A 21,844-nucleotide genomic window follows, 5' to 3' on the forward strand; every position below is an offset into this window, starting at 1 on the left:
TTTTACTTCCATCTGTTCCAATTGTAGATTAAATTCTGCTACCATTGCCAAAATAATTCATATTGATCTATGATTAACCACAGGTGAAAAAACATCATTAAAATCGATACCCTCTTTTTTAGTGAAGCCACAAGCAACAAGTCTTGCTTTAAACCGAGCTGGTTCAACTCCAGGAATCTATTCCTTCCTTTTGAAAATCCACTTGCAGCTTTCTATTCTAAAGTTCGTAGGGTTTACACTCAAATCCCAATTATGGTTGTCATGCAGGGACTTTATTTCTTCATTCATAGCCTTAAGCCATTCATGCCTCTCCTTACTAGCTAAAGCTGCCTTGAAACTTCTTGATTCTTCTTCTAGCACTTCACTTGCAGCAATCAAAGAGAATGCAATTAAATCTGCATATCCATATCTTTTAGGAGGCTTAATCTCTCTTCTGCTTCTATCACGTGCTAACCAATAGCTATCAGTTCTTTGCTGCTCTTTATCTGGTTCCTCCTCTCCAAGTAACCAACTTCTAGTTTGTTCTTCTTCAAGTTTTCCATTACGCTCCACCTCAAACTGTACACTTTCAGTACTATGAACTTTTCTAGGATTTAAACTGGACTGAGTCTTACTTGTAGGATTTAAAAACATCTAGTCGTTCTTACTTGTGGGATTTCATGGAATGAAGCATTGATATAGTTGAATGACTGTATTTGTCCATATTAATCTATTACTTTTATATTCAACCTTGTTATCTAGCGAAGTGGACTGGTTACTTGTACACTAGTCATTGTTACTTGAGAAGGACTGTGTTTGTCTGTAAGAATCTATTACTTGATTACTTGTATATTAGTAAGTATTACGTGAGATTGAAATTAAATATTTGATTGCCATAGTTGTTATATTTTTCAATGTTTGCAATATATATACACAAGTTAATGATAACCAATTGCAGTACCTGAGTTTGAATTAATTTCCACTGTAGATCATTGGTACTTTGTCTATTTATTTTTTCCCCATTAATTGAAAAGAATTTTGTTGCCATATATCATTGTGTTCTCTTTTATTATTTTAATGGCAGGTGAACATTTTCTTCTAAAGTGGATTTCAAAATGGCTGAACCTGATAAATTAGACTATAGATGCTCTCCTCATAGGATCTTCACCCTTATTTCCCATATGAATGGGGGTCAAAAAGAGATGCTCAAAGAATTGGGATTCGGGACACTATTAGGGATGAGAGATTGTAACTTGAGAAAAAATCTTATATTTTGGTTGTTGAGTAGGTTCAACGTAGATGATGGATCTTTGGATGTTCATGGGAAGCACTTCAAACTGGATAGTAAAGTTTTTAGTGCTACCATGGGTGTTAATGATGGTGTCGAAGATTTACAAAGACATGGTAACCCTGTTGAACAACCTTTTTACAAGAAAGGTGAGAAGAATACTGTTAGTTTGTTGGAGGAGAAATTGAGGCGTCGTGAATTGGTCGACATGTCCTTTGTTCGGCAATTTTTGTTATTTTTTGTTAGTGTTTTTTTGCTGCCTAATACGTCTCTACATGTTGCTCGAGAGGTTGAGGGTCCTATAATGTCCTTAACTGACGTTGCCGCTGTTTGTCGTGTTAATTGGGCATCAATGGCATATACGCATATATGGAAAAGCATAAGACGGTATCATGGCAAAGCATCGAAGTTCGTTGGAGGATGCGTCTATTTTTTACAGGTACTTTTTTCTTTTTTGTTTTTTGCAATAATGTTGGCATTGGTGAATGGTGCATAATAATTTTGTATGTCTGTGCATTTTGTAGGTATTTTACTGTCACCATATTATTTGGAAGGAAGGGTATGTAGATAGGTCCCTATGCCCTATAGGTTTTTGGTGTGACGATGATACCAAGGCTTTGCTTGACTGGGTTGAAGAGGAAGGGGGGTTTGAGTCGAATACAGTAAGCATGGGATAAAATTTAGTAATTTTTTTCTTTGTTGTTATGATGGCAAAGTCTATAATATGTCGGAGTTAATAATATTATGTAATTTTTTTTTCAGATCCCCATGTTAGAATTTCAAGAAGGGGTCGATCAATTGAAGTTACCCGCCACGATATCGTCTTTGTGTGTAATGGTTGAATCTTTGGAGAAGAAATTGATTGCTAAGGAGAATGAAATGGATAAATTTAAAGAGGAGATGAAGATTGAACTGGACATGGGATTTCAACGCTTACAACAAAGTTTGAGTACTCCAAATCATCACGTCATTCAAATTGAAAATTTTAAAGGGGAGATGAAATTGTATTTCGACAAAGGATTCGAACGTTAACATCAAAGTTTCAATACTACGATAAGTTCAATGGTTCCCGGGAATGCTTCCCCCCATATTAGCAAGGAAGAGGTTGCTAAGTGTGTGCAGTTTGGGAAGTTGACTAAAGACCCAATCGAGCCAACCATTTACTTGCATGAGAAAACAAAGTTGAGCCAGCATAAGATGAAAATTGACCCCATGCTTTTGGAGTGTGGCATAGGTCGTCCAAATGAGTTTGAAGATTCTTATAGAAATGGTTCAATTTCTAATATCGAGAGGGAAAAAGGGGCAATAGAAAATGATTTCAATGATTATGAACCGACTGTTTTACCCTCAGACAAGTACAATGTTGATGTTGGGCCTTACAATGATATCCAGAATGTTGATGGTGTACTATCATGTTCAGGGAATGAGAAGATAGATGTTGAGAATGAGATTGGTTTGGAAGATGATGCTTCTAAATTTCGCATGGAAGGGAAGGAGAAGGAGAAGGAGGACTTGGGGATTTTGAATTTTGAAATTGTACCAGAAGATGTCATTCCATACGAAGCCAGTGTGTATGGTACCACAGACACTCCTGTTATTCACAAAATAGAGGACGATGACAACGTGAAGATCGATCCTACTATTTTAAGGAGAGACAAAGAGCTTTGCAAAATGGAAAAATCATTTCAGGATATGATTCTTAAGTATAACAAAAGCAAAGGCAGGCAGATTGGTGCATTCAATTTGAAAGTAGCCCTACCACAGTCCAAGTTCGAACTTGGACTTTTCCTATTTGACTTTAGTTTGTCGTTGCGGTAGGTGATAAATTCTTATGTGAATAATTTTTTTGGCTATTGACATCACCATTTTTCCTTTGTTTCAATCATGTTAGGACACTTTTGTTCATTAATGAAGTCAATAATTTTCAGAGACGTGTTGGTCGATAATGTAATGGGACAGTTGGAGCGGTGGTACTTCAGAAGCCTTAGACCTAAAGCTGAGGTGGACATGAAGGTAAATACTGTTCTATTTAAAGTTCACCTTTGTTGAAGTAACAAAATTATGATCTTGTAGCACATTGCCCAAATCTTTTTTTCTTCAATATGAAGAAGTTGAGAAAAATATTTGACACTTCATACTGCTTTGCAGATTATTGATGCTTTTGGGTGTGTATTAAGATATAGAGACAACCCTGATGGTGTAATAGATGACGATGCTCAAACTTTAATTTTCCCAACCTATTGGCCCAGCCTGGTATGTTGTAATACAAATTTGAATTTCCTGGGTTCAATATTCCATTTTTTTGTTATGAATTTAAAAAGTTATTTCAATAAAATAACTTGAAACAACGATGTCATAATGGTGCATATTTTTGGGACACCGGCAACACTGGCTTTCTTAGTACCAATGTAAATCTTGATATGCTGCTCAAGAAAGTGCAGAAGGTAGTTATATTAGATTTATTTTACCACTTAGTGCCTTCTCAAAGTGAGTTAGCTAATTGAGTTTTATTGTCTTCTTGTTAGATCCTAGTGCCAATGAAGGATGTCGAAAACAATCATTGGATACTAGCCGTTATACACTGCCAGAAAGGTTGTGCAAGCGTGTGGGACTCAGTGTCTGGTCGATATAGGACACGGGTCAGGACACATATACTAAGCGAACTGGTATGGGTGTCTCCTGAGTATACTAATAGTCTTGTGACATGTTGTTTTTCATTATATTAAATCTATATATACTTCTTTGATATAGTTAAAGAAGCTTGACATGTTGCTTCATACGACCATGGGTAGTGCTCGTGTTGGTGGTCCTGTTTTTTCCCTTTTTAGTGTAGTGCCCTCTGGTCAAGTACCTCAGCAAGATAATGGTCATGACTGTGGTGTTTTTGTCATGAAGTTTATGGAGTGGATTGTGGATGGGGAATCACCCCCGAAGTCCTATGTAAGTTTTTACTAGTTAATTAATATTTTATAAACGCTTTATTAAATAAGTCCTAAAATAGCGGTTTTAGATTTTAGTTTTTAAGCGCCTTGTTCTGATTTTGCAGAAAGTTGAGGATGCTGCTAGACTCGACATTGCAATCGATATCTTGACCTGTGAGTCCAATAGGCTTCGATTGGGAGTGAAAGATAACGCAGCGACTTATTATAAAGCTTGTTTAAGTAGCGTTGAGAAATCCCCTAACTTAAAAGAACGGTCTTGTTATTCTCCAAAAGCTTCGGCTGTACCTCCCATGCTATCAACGAAAAAGGCTAGAGACAAACACTGGTCCAAGTTGGGTAAGAGAAAGAGGAAGAACTGATTGAACTTAACCACCATCCGCCTTCCTTGTACAATTTTGGCACTACTTTCATTTACCATTAAATTAACTATATTTCATAGGTGCAACCATCAAATTCAAAACTTTATTACTTTAGTATTTGTTTACAAACAATTTATTCTTTCCTGCACATATTTTTCCTTCACAAATCTGGGAGGGATAATGAGCATAAAGAAGAATGTCACAATATTTGAATTGAGGTCATCAACAAAATCTAACAATATAGGTGACCTCCTTTGACTCCTACAATGCCTATAGTTGAAGAAATGGCCCAGATTGGAGTTATGTGATGATAATATGGAACTTCTTGGAAATTATAATGGCAAGGCATTCGTCTCTTTAACTTTTAATAATGGTAATGTTTGCATTTTAATTTTTGAAGTCAAAACAAACCACTTCTTTAGTTAAGCTTATATGAATGAACAATAATAAAATTTAATAAAAAACAGTTATTATTGGTTCCATCCGAAACACAAGAGTTTGTAAGATTTTATACCAGATAATATAACAAAATTGAGGGTTCAATCTCTGACTCAAAATTGATATCTTAAAATTTCTTATTTTTTAATTTTTTTGACATGGTAAACGTGTAGTATGAAGGATTTGTCCTTCAATTGTACATCACTTTGGTGGCCCCCACAGAAGAATATGAAAATGTTAGATTTGCACCCAAATCCATTGATTTTCTAGTGTATCCCACAAAATCAGGTACACCATGAAGAGTAAATATATTCCTGACATTGAGTATAAACCCTTGTTATTTTGTGTTAGGTCCACCCACTACTACAATAGCCTCCTAATGTATTGATATGTGCTACAAATTGGAACAGTACAAGGTAAGGTGGCAAATGAACTACTCCAAAAAAAAAATTTAAAAATTTCTAAAAAAAAATCTCATCTTCAATAAGTTATGACCTAGCCAAAATCTAATTTTTGTCTTCCTAATAAAAAATATAGCTCATTATCGTACTCTGACCACTTCAAGACCGTCCTATAGTAGTCCTAAAACTCCATGTTGTAGACTAATTTATAATTTACAATAACTTAGTTACAACATCTAACTTAAAGTAAGGACTTAACAAACAACAATAAGATTACCAAGTATTTCTAATTACCTCAATATTAAAAAAGTAATCATCCCGAGGTAGATAATATTTGTGGTTATCCCCTTCCATTATCCATGGACACCTCATGGCCGACAATGTTATTTACTCTTTGCTCTAGGTATTCTTGGTATCGATTTATAGGCTCCTCCATCAGGTGGTGGATCACTTGCGAAAGTCGTTCATAATCTATCTTCCACTCCTCATATGAGTACACTGCATCATGGATCAATTCTTGTAGCTTGTTCGTCTTCTCACCAAGCTTTGCCTCCAACTGCAATATCTTCTCTTTCACTGACTTGTTGTGTTCCTCCAATAGGTGCTTGTCCTAGTTGATTGAGAAAATCTCGTGCTCCTTCTCGTGTAATGTCTTCTTTAGATTATTAATGTATCTGATTGGGTCAGGTGGGAGGGTTGTGAGTCTGTACTCACTTGACTGTTCCAAATCCGGGAGATATGCTTCTCCCCATCGTAAGTCGGCTACCACCTTCACATTGCACGAATTGACAGTAGAGTAACAATCCATAACCAATTCCTGCAACTAAAACAAAAAAATAATATTGATATTTAGTTCCGAAATTAAATTCTTTTTATCAAGTGAGAAATGTTCAATAAAGGGTCTACTCCAACTACCTGCTCTATATCTTGTAATGATGAATCTGATGACACATCTCAATTAGATCCATTACGTGGGCCCTTGTGTACTATTGAACTTCTTCTTATAGCACATGTAACTTGTTAAGGGGGAGAAAGATACAACACATAGAACCATATTAGTTTATTGGCTGGGTGGACCCAACTATGTCTGCCTCCATGTGGTGTTATTTAGAATTTATTTTAATGATGGAAGAGAAGAGATTTAACGCCCATTTTTATGTATATTGGGTCCATAAGGGCAGCCTTTTATATAAGAAAAAAAAACTTAACGGTGTGCTAATTACTTTAACTGTACATATTAAAAGTTAAATGCCAATCAACGTTTGACTCACTCCCATAACGGGTTACGTGTTTCAGAATTTTTATGTCAAGTAATGTCATACCTTATGGAAGTAAGTAACACATACAGACAAGTCAACATGTTAAATATTCAAGTAACTGACTTATTACCTGTGTGTTATCACCTAATTCAAATCATATGCAATATATGGTGCCTCGTTTACTGATAAATCAAATATCACTACCAAGTATAACTTGTACACACGTTACCATATACTAGCATGCACTACATCAACTCCGTAGGCCACAAGTTATATATATATATACGTGTAGCCCTTGTGTTATTGTAACGCCCTGGTTACCCCAGAACAGTTACGGTGAACCGGAAGTTTGACTTGCTACCCGAGTCCTTTGGTTAAAAAACGTGATCTAGGTATTATTATCAGGTTAAGGTGAAAAACCAATAAAAAGGAAAGGGTACATTTCATTAAGTAAATAAACTGCTCGTGAGCCTTTCAAAATGTTTACAAGTAGTTCGTAATACAAAAGAGTTGCTACAGTTTCAAATTTACAATCCCCGCCGGCCTAAGCGGAAAAAATAGGGTAAACCCCTAGTCCCTCCGAGAACTCCTTGACCGTGGCGGTCAAGCGGCCCTGTATGTACATCACATCGCCCAAGCTCTCCACTCAGGGTTGGTTAAGTTTTTTCCTTCCCTTTACCTGCACCACGTAGCACCCATGGCCAAGGCCCAGCAAGAAAACATAATATAGCATGATATAATATCAACAACGATCATAATAACCATTCAGGACTATCAGTCCAACAAATAGGTGACAATAGCCAAAAGTCACAATAGTGAGCATCGCTCCCTCTAGCCATGTGACGATAGGGTCACCAGGGCTTAACTGATAAGTGGTTCTTTCATAAGCTTGGTCAGGACAGGTGTATGGTGATTAGTCACCAACATAACCTTCCTCACGACTCTAGAGTCGAAACTATGGACAACGTCCCTTAGCCATGTGACAAACGGTCACCGGGGTCATATACCTTGGCTATAGTCATCTGGTTGTAGACCAAGCAAGCGCTTATAAGTTCGTCTACCTTAGGGTCGGTCCTGCATTAATGCCATAGAGCTATTCAATGTGTGATCATCGACTTTAGAGTCGGTCCCTGACTAGTCAGTGTCTCAAGTAGGTAATCAGCGTTCACTAGCATTTAATATGCAATCCATGTCCACATATATCAACCAACATGCCTCAAATGTCCAACCATGCATGTCATATACCTGTACAGGGTGCAACTGTATTCATACACTGTTTTCTTACCTCTGGTTCGAGTGAGAACTATTATATGAACGGCCCCTGAGAACGATCAACCTTTAAAATCCTTGACGGTCACCTGGTCATAACCAAATTATAGAATTTATCAATAAAAATGATAACCGAGGGTTCCCAAACCAAATCCCAGCCCCCCGAGACATCAAATACTACCCAACCGGGTACTAGATCCAACCCCGAGGCCTATGGTTTGAATCCCTAAGCTAAAAACCACATTTTAGCAAAATTGGCCTTAAGGGTCGCGGCCCCCCTCTGCTGCGCCATGGCGCGCCCCCAAACAGAGAGGCTCCCCATCTGCCAGACGCCAAGGGCCGCGGCGCACCCCTGCTGCGCCGCGGCGCCCAGCCCAGTTCAGCAACAAAGTCACGCACGAACCAGATTTTTCCCCTGTGCGATTCCCTCTCAAACCAGTCCTTCAAACCCACATAAAACCTCTTCCTAACACACAATTAAACCCCCAAACAACTCCCTTAGCTTACTCACATCAAACCCCAATCAAACTAACACCAAAACCCCCTTTGATTCTCACTTCCCACATCAAAATCCATGAATTAAAAACTAAAAGGAAAACAGAGTACCAGCTGTGTTATATGACCAAAACTCACCTTGAAACTAGCTTACAACCTCCCACACAAGCTAACACAAGTGCTCCAACCCAGCCTTTCAATTCCCTTTGGTTGAAACTCCACCAAGAACTCAAAACCCTCAAAGAGAAGTGAAGAAGATGAAGCAAGAAGAAGGTATGGGAAGAGAAGGGAATTGCCTCTGCTTTTACTCTGTTTATTCTACAGCCTTCTAAGCCTCTTAAGTCACATATATCCTCTCAAAAAGACCAAAATACCCTTGTGTCATCTAAAGCCTCTTAAACCAACTCAAGGGAAAAATTGGTACATTCCGCTAAACCCGTTAATTATAATTAACGCTTCCCAATCCCCGCTAATCTCAATATCCTCAAACATCAACAATTCATATCACGTTACCCTAAAATCCCCGGTAACGCTATAATCATTAATAACACCCCGAGACTCACCCCGAGCCCCGAGCTCAAACCTGTTATGACCAAACCGATAAATCATGTTTAAAGAACGTCTCATGTCGAAATACTCAAACCAATCCACATTATAATGTGGTCTCACAATATATCATTAACGCACATACAAATATACAACTATACCCTCAACGTGCCAAATTACCTAAATACCCCTGTAAACAAATGTGGACTCACTTGCACGCATTTAACATCATATTATAATATAATTCTCATAAACATGCATAAACACATTTAATGGCATAATTAAACAGTTATGACCCTCCCGGCCTACTAATCCAGCCATTAACCATAATAGGGAATCCGGGGCATTACAGTTATGCTCACCTTTTATCTGAATCATATTACCCTCTCCTCTTTTCAATTTTAGTTTTCTATCTACCATGGATCATACACCCCCTGGAGATAGTAATGTATTTGGGTGCCCATACTTTGATGAATTACGACTTGAGCAAATGGAATACATCAACTACATATTGTTGGAGAACTTGAGGTTGGCAACCGAGCGGAGTGAGTTGGAGAATATGTACAACGCCACAAACATGCAGTACTCTACGCTAAATTCAGAGATACATGGGCTAGAAATGGATTTAGGGGTGATGCAGAAGAAGTCCATGGAAATGGCAAGTGAATGGAGAAAAGACCTCCAAGCCATGGTTGCCATGATCGAGGAGCTCCGTACCGGGTACATGGCAAAGAACACAACTATCGTCCCAAGTCAGAAGGCACCCATGCTGTAGTTACATATTTATAATTTTATACTACGCATGTTGTATTGGTGTGTATGTGTTATATTTGATTTTGGGTCCATGGCTCGAACAACCACACTAGTAGAATGTTCTTTTTGGGTTCGCAACTCCTAGTGTTGCTGGTCTGTTTTAATGAGTTCAGAAGACTCTTTTCCTTGATGTGTAAGACCATTGCAACCCTTGTCCATGGTCAATGTTTACTTCTTCCTAATATATGATGTCATGTAACTACTGTAAGTATTTAATGTGATTGTTTGTTATGAAGAATCAAGTTTTTTTTTTCATGTTTACTTACTCAAAATAGCATCTAACACAATTGTAACGACCCAATTTCGCTAATAAGGCTTAAGGGCCTTGATTAGTGTGCCAGGAGGGCAGGTTGGGATTTATGTGTGATTTTATGAGTTAAATGCATGGTTATGATTTAAAGCATGTTATTTGGCTATTTGTTTAACTGAGATGCATGGCTATGTTTACTAGTATGCATGTAGGCCCGGATCGTGTTAGAAGGGCGTAATTGTAATTTTGGCCATGTTGGGCATAACTGTACTGATATGTGATAATTGTATTCTGTGAATTGTACCACGTGGGTGTGGTTGTATTATTGTGATGCACGTGCCGAGACGGTCCTAGAGAGCTAGTTAACTTAAGAGTCACAACGGGATTTCTATACCCGGCTCGGGAGGAGCCTAGGGGTATCTCGGGAATTTTATGGCTAAGTTGAGATTTAGCGGGTAATGGTTATTGGAGATTTAGTAACCTAGGTAACCATTAGTTACTGCTGTGGGTAACAAGTTTTAAGGTAAAAAGTGGTAGAAATGAAAAGACTTAAGTGTCCTTTGAGGTTTAGCTAAGGAGGATTAGTAGGAAAGGGTAAAATGGTCATTTGGCAAGGGTTATAGGCAATTCTCAGCTGGGTTTTTAGTGGGTCACGGTTTGGGCATTTGGGATATATGTTGGCTTTGCTAAAATGAAGAGGAGGAGAGTTAGGGCAAGGAAGAGAAGAAGAAGAAGAGGAAAATGGGCTGAAGTGGGAGCTTAGGAGGTGAATCAAGGGAGCTTGTTGGGTGGATTCTCCACTTGAGGTATGGATTTTATGAGCATTTAAGTTTGATTTCTGTTTTGAATTGTGAAACCTAGAGCTTGAGTTAGTGTGTTTGAGTGTTTGGTTTGAGATGCTGAAATTAGGAATCAAGGGGTGGATTCTTGAGTGTGTTGATGTTTTGGTCTTGTATCTAGTGCCTATAGGTTGTTAAGTTGTTCATATGAAGCTTGAAATTGGTTTTGGGGTTTGGGTATTGGTTTGGTATGATTTGGGAAGGTTTTAGCTCGGAGAAAACGCAGGAGAAAACCCAGAATTCTGGGTCTGCGATGGCGTGCCGCGACACAGGTTTTTCGTGCCGCGGCAAGGGAGCCCCTGTCTGATGGGTGCCGCGGCACAAGAAATTTGTGCCGCGGCACAAGGCAAATTTCAGGTTGACATTTTTGGCAATTTTAGGCCTTTGCTCCGGGGGTTCGGAGGATGTCTCCGGGGTGTTGTTTTAAGGTTTTAGAGGTCCCGAGAGTGCGGGATTGGTCCCGGGAAGTGGTTTTGGGTTGATTAGTATTGAGGGATGTTTCTTGTGTGTTGTGACTAGGTTGTTGGTGAGGCTCGTGCTAGAGGACCGTGCTCGTGGCTATAGTGCATCAGGAGGCTCGGAATTCAGGTAAGAAAACTATAACACCCGTAGGATAGGGCGTGGGCCCATAGTATGATTGCGGGGCGCGGCCCTATATTGCATCACATGTTAGGGTGCAGAATTAAATGAATTAATATTTGATTGCATGTTGTTGTGTTATATTATATGTGTGATTATGATGAAATGAACGGCAAGGGCCGAGTGCGGCGTAGGCCGGGGCGGCCGTGGGCCGAGTACGGCGTAAGCCGGGGCGGCCGTGGGCCGAAAGTAACACCTAGCACATGGGATGCTATATTCAGGGTGGGACCCAAGGGATACATGAGTTATCCTCGCGGTGAGAACCGATACCCCAGGGCTTTGGTAAGGGTCCTGGGGCGGCATGGCCGTGTTTGCTTAGTCTAATGATTGACTTGTTTATTTGTGGATTATCTGTTATGATAAACTGTATACATTGCATATGTTATGTTCTGCATGAGTTTTCTTGCTGGGCTTCGGCTCACGGGTGCTCTGTGTTGCAGGTAGGGCAATGGCTGAGTCAACCAACCATGAGTACGGAGAGCGTGAAGCGACGCGTACATGTTTGGCCTGCCCGACTGCTTTGGTTGGGGGTTTATTTGAAAATGGCTGTAATAATCTATGATTTTTATGATTTATCAACTGTGAACTCATTTTTAAGATGTAAATAGTTTTCAAACCTTATTTTGGGATCCCAATGTTTAATATTAGGAGTTTTATTGAAACAACGCATTTTTCTAATATTACAGCCTTAACTTTTAATTAGTCACACTTTCGTTTCAAAACCTCGGTTAGCGAGATCTTTGCACACTAATTTGTCTTAAAACTCACTAAGTAACGGCTCTAAGGAAGTAGGGCGTTACAACAATTTATATAAATTACTTAGAATACATTTTTCAACTTATTTACTTAAATAAATGCACCCAATACATCAGCCTATCCAATTCAATGAATTATTAATGCCACATAACAGGTCACAACAAACAACAACCATCTCATTAAATGACGAAGATAAATTGTATATATAGGTGTCACATGCGTGAACTCAATCTCAAAAAACACTAGCTTAACCCATTGCTCTGATTTTGTTGATGCAGTGTGATAGGAAGCCCCATTGTTTTTTATTCTTCAGTTTTACTTGTAAGATGTTGAAGATAAATTAAGAGGTATATGTCACCAACTTTCATCAAAAACCATTGCTGCATAAAACACTTACTTATGTTGGTTTCGCTTTTTTTTTTTCAAACCTTACACTTTCGCTAGCTCTTATACTTTTCCATTTTTTAGTTATCATATTTTTAATTTTAGCTAACTAAATGTATGATGAAAATGCCATTTTCATTGCAGTTTTTCTAAGTAAACCTATGGTTTGATCTTGAGCATATGCAAAAATGTTAAGCTACGAGGAGGACGTATTCATGACACAAGTGCATTGAACTACTCTCTTAGTTTTTTATACATAAAATCACCTCCTCTCTTGTTGCAGGATGTTCTCAAACTCTATTTCCATGATTTACTGTACACCCTCCACTAAGTGTTAAGGCGCCAAATTATAGCCTCAGTTTGTAATAGTGTCGCCGATATCCACATTGAAGATTGCATGGGGCCACATTGAGATACAAGTCAGAGTTTCTCTTACTGTTCCCATACTTTTATCCAATCATGACCTAGGCGACAAGTGAGGTGTCCACTTGATAATGTGTGAAACCATTACAACTTTTCATCTGTTTTGCATATAACATCTTTAAAAAACAATACATTAGTAGAGTTAATTGAAGAATCGACCATTATTAAGGGTTAATCAATCTATTCTCATTCACTATTTCCTCGATCCATAGGTAGTGTTTTGGCGGGAATTTAGTGAACACACTGGATCTTTCACAATGCTCACTATATATATGTGTATATATGTATTTATAAGTTGCTTAAGTGAACCAGTCTAAGAGAAAATATACCCCCACGTACTACTATCTTCATTCCTACCATTACCAAACCATGTCACCCTCTAAGTTATGCGTGAATCTATTCCCTGGTGATGTTAAAGTGAAAACAGAGATTGAATCACCAACCAAACAATTTTCAATTCCCTTCCTTGTTAATTCCATACCCACTCCACTTCCATCCACACAAACTAGTGAAATCACACCCCACCAAAATCAGTCCTCAGTAAGTCTGGGGGACATAATCTCACCAACTCATGCAAGGAAGAAAACACCAAGGGCCGGGTTTAGAGGGAAGTGCAAAAACTGCTTCAAAAAGGACTTAAAGATTGAGAAGCTAACAACTTTAAAAAATGTAGTTGCTAAGAAAAGCAACACTTTAAGGATGGATTCAATGGACATTAGTTCTTTCCTTTTTCAGCAGCGCCAAATCATAGACCATGTTGGTTCCATGGTGAAACGCCAAGAGGCACTAAGTAGTGAGTTATGTGTTGAAGCTAATAATCAGTCACCAAACGACATAGACATCATCTTCTTGGACTAATCTTTTCTACATGTACTGCATTTTGTTATGTGTTAGTACCTTAGTACATTGGACTACTATGAGTCCCATCTTCATGTTGTAGTATGTTTAAGTCCATTTCCCCTTTCTTATTAATACTTGTAAGCATTTTCACGTAAGCTTAAGTATCTATCACCTCCAGGTACTGAGATTACCATAATCAATGGTTTTCGGTAATGGAAGTACCCATTGAAGGTCTTTTGAAGTCAATGTCTTAATTATATGGTCGTACTGATCAATGCCCTTAAAAGTTTGATGAATGTATATTTCATATTATGCATTCTGTACATGGCTCAACTATGTTATTGAACTCTCTTTTTCAAACCCCTTGTTTTTATTTTACGTGACATAACTAAGAATGGGGTCTGCCTATATAGATTAACTAAATGACCACCAAAAATGGTCATTTTTAAAAAAATTAGAAGGACCTTTATTTCTATTGTTTTACAATAACTTTATAGTAAGGTCAAGTAAAAGATATGTTTGCCTTGTAAACATAAGGACAACTTTCCAATAAAATAAGTACACAGTATATTTACCTCATCCACCATATTAAGTTTAATGTTAATTAATGTACACTTAAATAACTCTTTCTTTGAGGCAGTGAAATGGTAGGTCAAACCCTTGAATTATAATATTGTATATAACATGTCCCATGATGCAATTAAATAAAATAAGTTATTTGGCCAAAATATACGAAGATGAAAATAAAAATTTCGTCAGTGTATTCATTTACATCTTTTTGGTTTTTTATTAATTATTAAGAAAAACAAAAGTAACCACCTAATGCAGCTTGATGCTTGTTGTATTTACCGCCCCAAAAATTCTAACTGATTACCATATCAATTATTAATTTTTGAATTACTCAGGCAGACAAATACAAATGTAAGATATGGAGAATAAAATGGTCACAACACTTGCAGAAATTCAAATTTACAACAAGCAGCCACATGATCTGTCAAAAGAAGACATCATAGGCAAACACCTGGAAAGTCTCGATAAATGGGAAGAATTTTTTTCCGAATACTCAAAATGGATGGGGTTTAGTGTTCGCAAGGAAGATGTTCGACGTGACCATGAAAACAACCCGTGGCAATGTAAATGGGTTTGCTCAAACCAATGTTTTCGACGCGACAAGTGGACAAACCTTCTAAACCGTAAGAAAAAACCAAGACCTATCACAAGAACGGGGTGTCTCGCACTTCTACGCGTGAACTTGGATAGGACGAAAAACACTTGGGTGGCGAAATACTTCAATCCGAAACATAATCATGAATTAGCTTCGAAAAGGGAATTGCACTTCTTGCGATCTAATCGAGCCATACCAGAGTCAATCGGAGCCCAGGTAATGTCGATGCGACGATTAGGTATACGCACTTGCCACATATTCAACCACCTAGCACAAGAAAGAGGAGGACGTGAGTATGTACCCTTCCTGAAAAAGGATCTTTACAATTGGATTGGTCGGCAAAGACTAGTTCAAGACGAAGAAGAAACTGACGCTGAAGGAGCATTGGGGTACTTGGCATGTATGGGCCGCTCTGATGCTGACTTTTTTGAGACACACACAATTAATGTAGAAAATAGGTTGGCAGACCTATTTTGGGCTGATGGAATTTCCCGTCGTGATTATGCTTGTTTTGGGGACATTATGGCTTTCGACTCCACCTACAAGAAGAACTCATACAATAAGCCCCTGCTTATCTTTGTCGGGTTGAATCACCATTACAGGACAATAGTCTTTGCAGTTGCTTCGCTATATGACGAGACCGAGGAGACATATACTTGGGTTTTAGAGGAATTTCTAGAGTGCATGAAAAACAAACCACCTCCTGTGGTGGTCACCGACGGTGATCATGCTATGGCGAAAGCAATACAAAAAGTTTTCCCAACTTCTGTTCACCGGTTGTGTGCTTGGCATCTTCAGAATAATGTAACTATTAATGTGCCTCATCCTGTATTCAAGTCCAAGTTCAATGAACTACTTTAGCAATACTGTACCGAGGAAGATTTCGAGGATACATGGCATAGAATGGTTTCAGAATTCAAATTTGAGGATAGTCGATGGGCAACAACTACCTACAATAGTAGGAGGAGTTAGGCAGAATGTTTCCTACGAGGGCATTTCTTTGGGGGACTAAGAACTACTCAAAGATCAGAGTCAATTAATTCCTACTTGTCCCACTTCCTGACGAGCAAACTCAAACTTAGAGATCTGGTTGGCCAAGTAGACAAGGCCATACAAAGTATTCGTCACACAGAACGGGAAGACGAATTCATCAGCAACCATAGTACGCCACAATTACCATCGAACATCCTCCGACAGTACTATGAACAGGTGGCTTCGATTTTGACAAGGAACATGTACAAAAAAGTTGAGGAACAGATCACGAGTGCCCTGGCTTACTCAGTGGACTCCACCAACGTATCCATTGACTTCAGGTTCTACTCACTGACGCAGTTTCCAAAGGGACTTGTACAAAGTAAGGTGCGCTACCATATTGTCGATGGTCATATAAACTGTATGTGTATGTTGTTCGAGTCGGATGGAATTCCATGTCGACATATATTTGCAGTTATGAAGCACCTCAACATACCATGCATTCCTGAATCTCTTTATAAGGACCGGTGGAAGAAGGATGCGAAAAACACGATTGGGTTAAAAAATTTATCCCACTCAAGGGTGCCACCGGATGTGCTAGTTTGTACAAGATGGGGATCTTTAACTTCGCGTTTCAATGCAATGGGATACTATGCCACAAAACATAATGAAAATTTTGAAGAGGCAATGAATGAAATGTCACGTATGGAACAAAAATTTAAGTCAATGTCAGTGGAGGTCCAATCTGTAGACCAAGTTTCAAATGTGGCTCCTACTAACAGCCGCGATCACCCCGCCAACAGAGGAATCCGAGACCCAACTGTGGTAAGAACGAAGGGGAGGGAAACAAACAAGTCAAAATCAAAAGAGAAGGACACAGAAAATGGGAGATCCAGGAAAAATAGGTGTCGCAACTGCAACCAGTTAGGGCATAATAAGGCTACTTGCAAATCTAATCCTGCAGCTCACACAATAGAAAAAGATTACGAACCTTCTTGTAATAGTCCAACCACTGAAGCAGAACCGTGGCTATACCTCATGCAGTCTCAATTGAGCTTCACCGGAGACAAAAATCTTCAATTCCATCAGTGGTATAGTGATATTCCCACTAGTTCTAATATTGGGCCTAACTAGGATGATAGTAGTCACTTCATGTAAGCATTTTGTTATAGTAGTGTTATATACCTGGGAAAATTAAAACTACACCAGTATCCTAGTTTATGAATGATCCATTTTTCATGTGAATTAAATCATATATGAAAAAGAGTATGTCACATGTTTCAATGTTTAATAGTAACCTAACACGATTACCCGTTGGTTGCCCATATTTTTAGACAAAGAACTCTATCACTCCTCACACACTTTCAATGATTGAGTAATTGTTTTTTGGCACTTAACTTACATTATCGTACCACCCCACTATTCATCTATGAGATCAGCTCCATTAACAGTTAATATTTAAAATTGCGCCACACGATGTTTATGTAAGTTTTCAGTTAATTATGTAACTTCTACAGACCTATGGACAGTAGGGTCGTAATAGGTGTTCATTTACCTAAAACTAGCCATGATGTCTATTAAGCTAATCCAAGTTTACTTGGACTACAGATATTTTGTACTCAATACCAACACTAAAAATACTACATAAAAAAATACTCATTCGTCAACATTAAGGATGTATCTGCGATAACTAAAGTCTCTGAAACACATAATTAAAAATTATTAATAAGGGTAATATCTTCAATAATTAAGTCATTAACATAGATTCCTCATTCACTTTCACTAGAAGTTGAAATGAAAAAAATAAACGAGTCCACTACCCTCGTTCTCAATCTTCAACAAAGAGTCACCAACCTACACGCTCTACAATTTCTCTCGAATAGCTTCAGTATGTTCGTCGATCCACTGGCACATCACGTCCCACTATATTCTTCACTTTCATGTGAAGATACTGTTCATATTTACTAACCGCTTCCTTCTTAAGCTCCTCCACTGCTCGGGACATCTGTTGATACTCGGGCATGAGAAGACCTGACCGAAGTTCCTCTAATTTTTTTTGTCTTAACTTCCACCTCTGCTTCCAATTTTTTGATCCTCTCTTCCAGGAAATTGTTTCTTTGTTCCAACATACGATTATCGAAATTTATAAAAAAAATTTCGCTTTCCCTTTGCTCCAATTTCTGATGCAGATCATTGATGTACTGTATAGGCTCTGGGGGCAGGTTTGTTACTCTGTTGTGACTGAATTCTTCCCACTCTGGCGGGTCTAGACATTGTCAGTTGAGCTCGGGGAACACCTAAATATTACATGAGTCAATTGATGAATCAGAATCCATTGCCAACGTCTGCAAAGAGAGTTGAAGGTAAATATGTTAAACTAACTGAGAAATCAATATGGAGGAGGTGAGATTTTGAAGAATGGAGTACATGATCATTTATTGTCCAATACGTAGGGTATTGAAGATGTGGGCCCGCAATATCTTCAGGGTATGGACAAGTGATACTTCAGTCTTTGAAATTTCCATAATTTTGTTGTATCTGAAGTGAAGAAATTGGTCCCCACCCATTATTTGGTTATTTGGTTGGAGTAATCACTACACTTAATAAGTTCACCCATAATAATGGGTGGAATATTCAGAATTCCATAAGAAAGTGAATATCTAAGGAACACTAAAACAAAAATCTTTTGTTCACCTAACACTTCCCTTTAATAAACTAGTTCACTATCATATACTTGATTATAATGTGACCATATGAACTATTTAACCTTACATATATATTTTCAGTATCTATATGATGGGACGTACTCCAAACTAGTGGTTAACATAATATATATATTTAAGACTATATGGCACATCCGTTTAAATCAAAATGAAGTTGCTAAGCTAAAATTTACTTTCCAAGCACCAATAATTTTAAATGAAAAGGTGGTGGCATGTGTTTTTCCATGATTCGGAATTGTTTTTATTAACAAAGTTATTCTTTGGCGATGTACTCTATATAATGCCCAAAGAACTTGCAATCCCCACTAACTGCACGCACGTAAACAACACAAGCATCCCATTCCCATTTTCTTTCTGACTTCGAGAGGTTAATATAAGATTTTCCCATTGGAGAACGTCATGGCGAGCTCCAACAAAGATTCAACTGAGGTGAAGGATGTCAACATGTCTGAATCCGCCTCAAAGGCCGATGAACGCATGAAATCAATCTGGGATAGTAGCAGGAATGCCTACCTTCCTCATGTACCCGAGTCATTGAACCTTCAAGTGACCGAAGTGGCACCAGGAATGAAGTTAACTACCCTGGGTCCCCGGGAGGTTGTTCCTAAACCAGCGTACAAAGAACCAGAGAAGAAAGAAGCATTGGACGTTGATTGTTTCATTCGTGAGGAGATTCAGAAGTTTGATGAGGCTATGAAGAACGCACAATTCGTCCGTGCAAAAATTGAAAAGAAAGGATTGAACTACAAGAACATTGGTCGAATGCAGGACGCAATAGACACTATGAGTCATTGCTTCCAAGAGTTGGAGGACATCGAGTTCTGACAACAGGGAAGAAGCCAAAGCTTAAGATGTATCACCTGGTAGTTGAATGTTGTGTATGTGGGTTATCACCTTTTCTCTTTTAGTTGACCTTAGTATGTCATTATCCAATATTTTTGGTATGTCACCTTTTGTATCCTCTCTATTTTCCCAATACTAATGCATGTGTGGTAGCACTTTATTGGAGTTGGCATTATTTGACAAATTTTCCTTGTAAACATAGCACAATGGTTTAACCGAAGCCGATTTAAATTAATCCTGCTACTAAACCTTTTTTGATAGACCACCAACATCAGCAAAAGATATAGAGTAAAATGCAACTACCATACTTAAGGGTCAACATCCAACTCCATTCTCTGTCTAGTCAGCTGTCAGTTCCTTGAGCAGTGTATGGTATAGTGATGCTTCTGCATTAGGTGGCTTGTAGACTCCTACGTTTAGTAGGCTAGTAGTAGCTACTCATTTGGCTAAAAATAAATGTATTCACATGAACTTGAGCAATTAACAAGTATAAGAATAATTACTTACACTTTGTTTAAGCAACTAAAAGACAATTTATTAAATTAAGATAAATATGTTACAATAGAGTCGATCATCAACATGGGTAGAACTAATAAGGTAAATATGTTACAAAATCGTACTCAACTGAATAGATTATGATTTACAACAAGTTTTGATATAATCGGTCGCGTGAACCTGCCAACTGCATCTGATCGCACATCTAACTTGAACAAGGAAGAACCACATGTACATGAAACAACAGAGTCCTCTCTTTAGCACGGACATCCATCCATTATCACATCACCACCCATGATTTTCTTCACTTTCAGATCCAGAAACTCTTGGTATCTGGTAATGGCTTCTGTCTTAAGTACTTCAATAGCCTGGGATATCCGTTGATAATCAGCCATGATACAACCCGACCTATGATCTTCAAATTCCTTGGTCTTCTCTTCCACCTGGGCTTCCAATTGCGATTTCCTATCTTTCAATGAACGGGTCCTTTGTTCCAACCTAAAATTCTCTAAATTTATAAAGAATATTTCTCTTGCCTTCACCTCCAATTTCTCATGAAGATCGTTGATGTATTGTATAGGTTCCACTGGCAGGGTTGTTATCCTATAATGAGTGAACTATTCCCACTCCAGCGGGTGTGGTTGGGGTCGTTGTACGTCAGGGAGAACCGAGGGATTACACGAGTCTGTTGATGAATCACAATCCATTATATTGCACATGCAACAATAGTTAAATATGAATATATGATATTTAAACAAAAATATTCATGCAAATAGCTTTGGCCGAAATTTGCAAGTAGTGAACTTCATTTTATGAGTATGAGGGTTTGCTGAAGAGAGGTAGGATGATGGTACCAATATGTACCCTATGCGTAGGGTCTATTTAAAATAGTATATTGATAGTATAGGATGAACATGTGGCATAGTTATTGAGTACAACAATAGGATAATTGAATTTTTTCAGTTCATTATATCATGAACATTTTCCAGCTGCAATCTTTTGCTCACCTAACATCCCACATAATGTGTTGTGTTGACCAATGACCTCAACAATTAAAACAAGTGATAGGATATGATATATTTAGCCTGCCATGCTATTCTATACTTACGCACTACAAGAAAAATAATTTTTACCTACTAAAGTTTTAGCTACCAAATATATTTGGTAGCAATTAGTTATATTTTGCTACTAAATTATGGTAGCAAAAGAATTCATTTGCAAAATCTAAAAATAGAACACCAACTATTTTTACTACCAAAATTATTAGTAGCTAATGAATAATTTTAGCTACTAATTTCTTTTGATAGCTAAATGTATGGGTGCCAAAATATAAATTTTTTAACTTTATATATTAATTGCTTCCATTTTATTTTGGTAGCAAAACTCAAATTTTTAGCTACTAGATTTTTGGTAGAAAAAAATAATTTTTTTAATTATATTTCGCTACTAATTATTTTGTAGCAATATAAGTGTTATCCCCAAAAATTGGAGATCGATGACGTGGCAATAGAGGTGACAAGTGGCAGTGCATGGTCCGTAAACGGCACATTAATAGTTAATAAATATATTGGCTCCTCAGAGTTGTGATAAAGTGATCTGGCTTAGGAGTGACCCGGTAGACCAATGAAGAATTTTGACTGGCCAGTCAAGTGTCATGACCGACCAGGCATGACCTTGTCTTCCCAGTCATGACCATGTCCGACCAGTCATGACCTGTATGCCCAGC

The 21,844-nt window shown here is 38.1% G+C and overlaps 4 protein-coding genes across 4 annotated transcripts; all 4 read left to right on the forward strand.

The window, feature by feature from the left end:
- The first annotated feature begins 1,094 nt into the window (after nucleotides 1-1,094).
- LOC133795216 (uncharacterized) lies at nucleotides 1,095-2,241 on the forward strand. The gene is made up of 2 exons (XM_062232672.1): nucleotides 1,095-1,706; nucleotides 1,792-2,241. The coding sequence occupies exons 1-2, from the start codon at nucleotides 1,095-1,097 to the stop codon at nucleotides 1,942-1,944; spliced, it is 765 nt and encodes a 254-aa protein (XP_062088656.1). The 3' UTR covers nucleotides 1,945-2,241.
- Nucleotides 2,242-2,329: 88 nt separating this feature from the next.
- On the forward strand, nucleotides 2,330-3,605 carry LOC133795217 (uncharacterized). The gene is made up of 4 exons (XM_062232673.1): nucleotides 2,330-3,081; nucleotides 3,196-3,280; nucleotides 3,416-3,551; nucleotides 3,589-3,605. Exons 1-4 carry the CDS (start codon nucleotides 2,330-2,332, stop codon nucleotides 3,603-3,605), a joined length of 990 nt encoding a protein of 329 aa, XP_062088657.1.
- LOC133796597 (uncharacterized) lies at nucleotides 3,605-4,572 on the forward strand. Its single transcript, XM_062234179.1, has 4 exons — nucleotides 3,605-3,711; nucleotides 3,793-3,933; nucleotides 4,019-4,207; nucleotides 4,314-4,572. The coding sequence occupies exons 1-4, from the start codon at nucleotides 3,688-3,690 to the stop codon at nucleotides 4,566-4,568; spliced, it is 609 nt and encodes a 202-aa protein (XP_062090163.1). The 5' UTR covers nucleotides 3,605-3,687; the 3' UTR covers nucleotides 4,569-4,572.
- Nucleotides 4,573-14,848: 10,276 nt separating this feature from the next.
- Nucleotides 14,849-15,946, forward strand: LOC133795218 (protein FAR1-RELATED SEQUENCE 5-like). Its single transcript, XM_062232674.1, has one exon. It carries the CDS (start codon nucleotides 14,849-14,851, stop codon nucleotides 15,944-15,946), a length of 1,098 nt encoding a protein of 365 aa, XP_062088658.1.
- The last annotated feature ends 5,898 nt before the right edge of the window (nucleotides 15,947-21,844 follow it).

This window comes from Humulus lupulus, chromosome 8, assembly GCF_963169125.1.
Source record: "Humulus lupulus chromosome 8, drHumLupu1.1, whole genome shotgun sequence".
Lineage (NCBI taxonomy): Eukaryota > Viridiplantae > Streptophyta > Magnoliopsida > Rosales > Cannabaceae > Humulus > Humulus lupulus.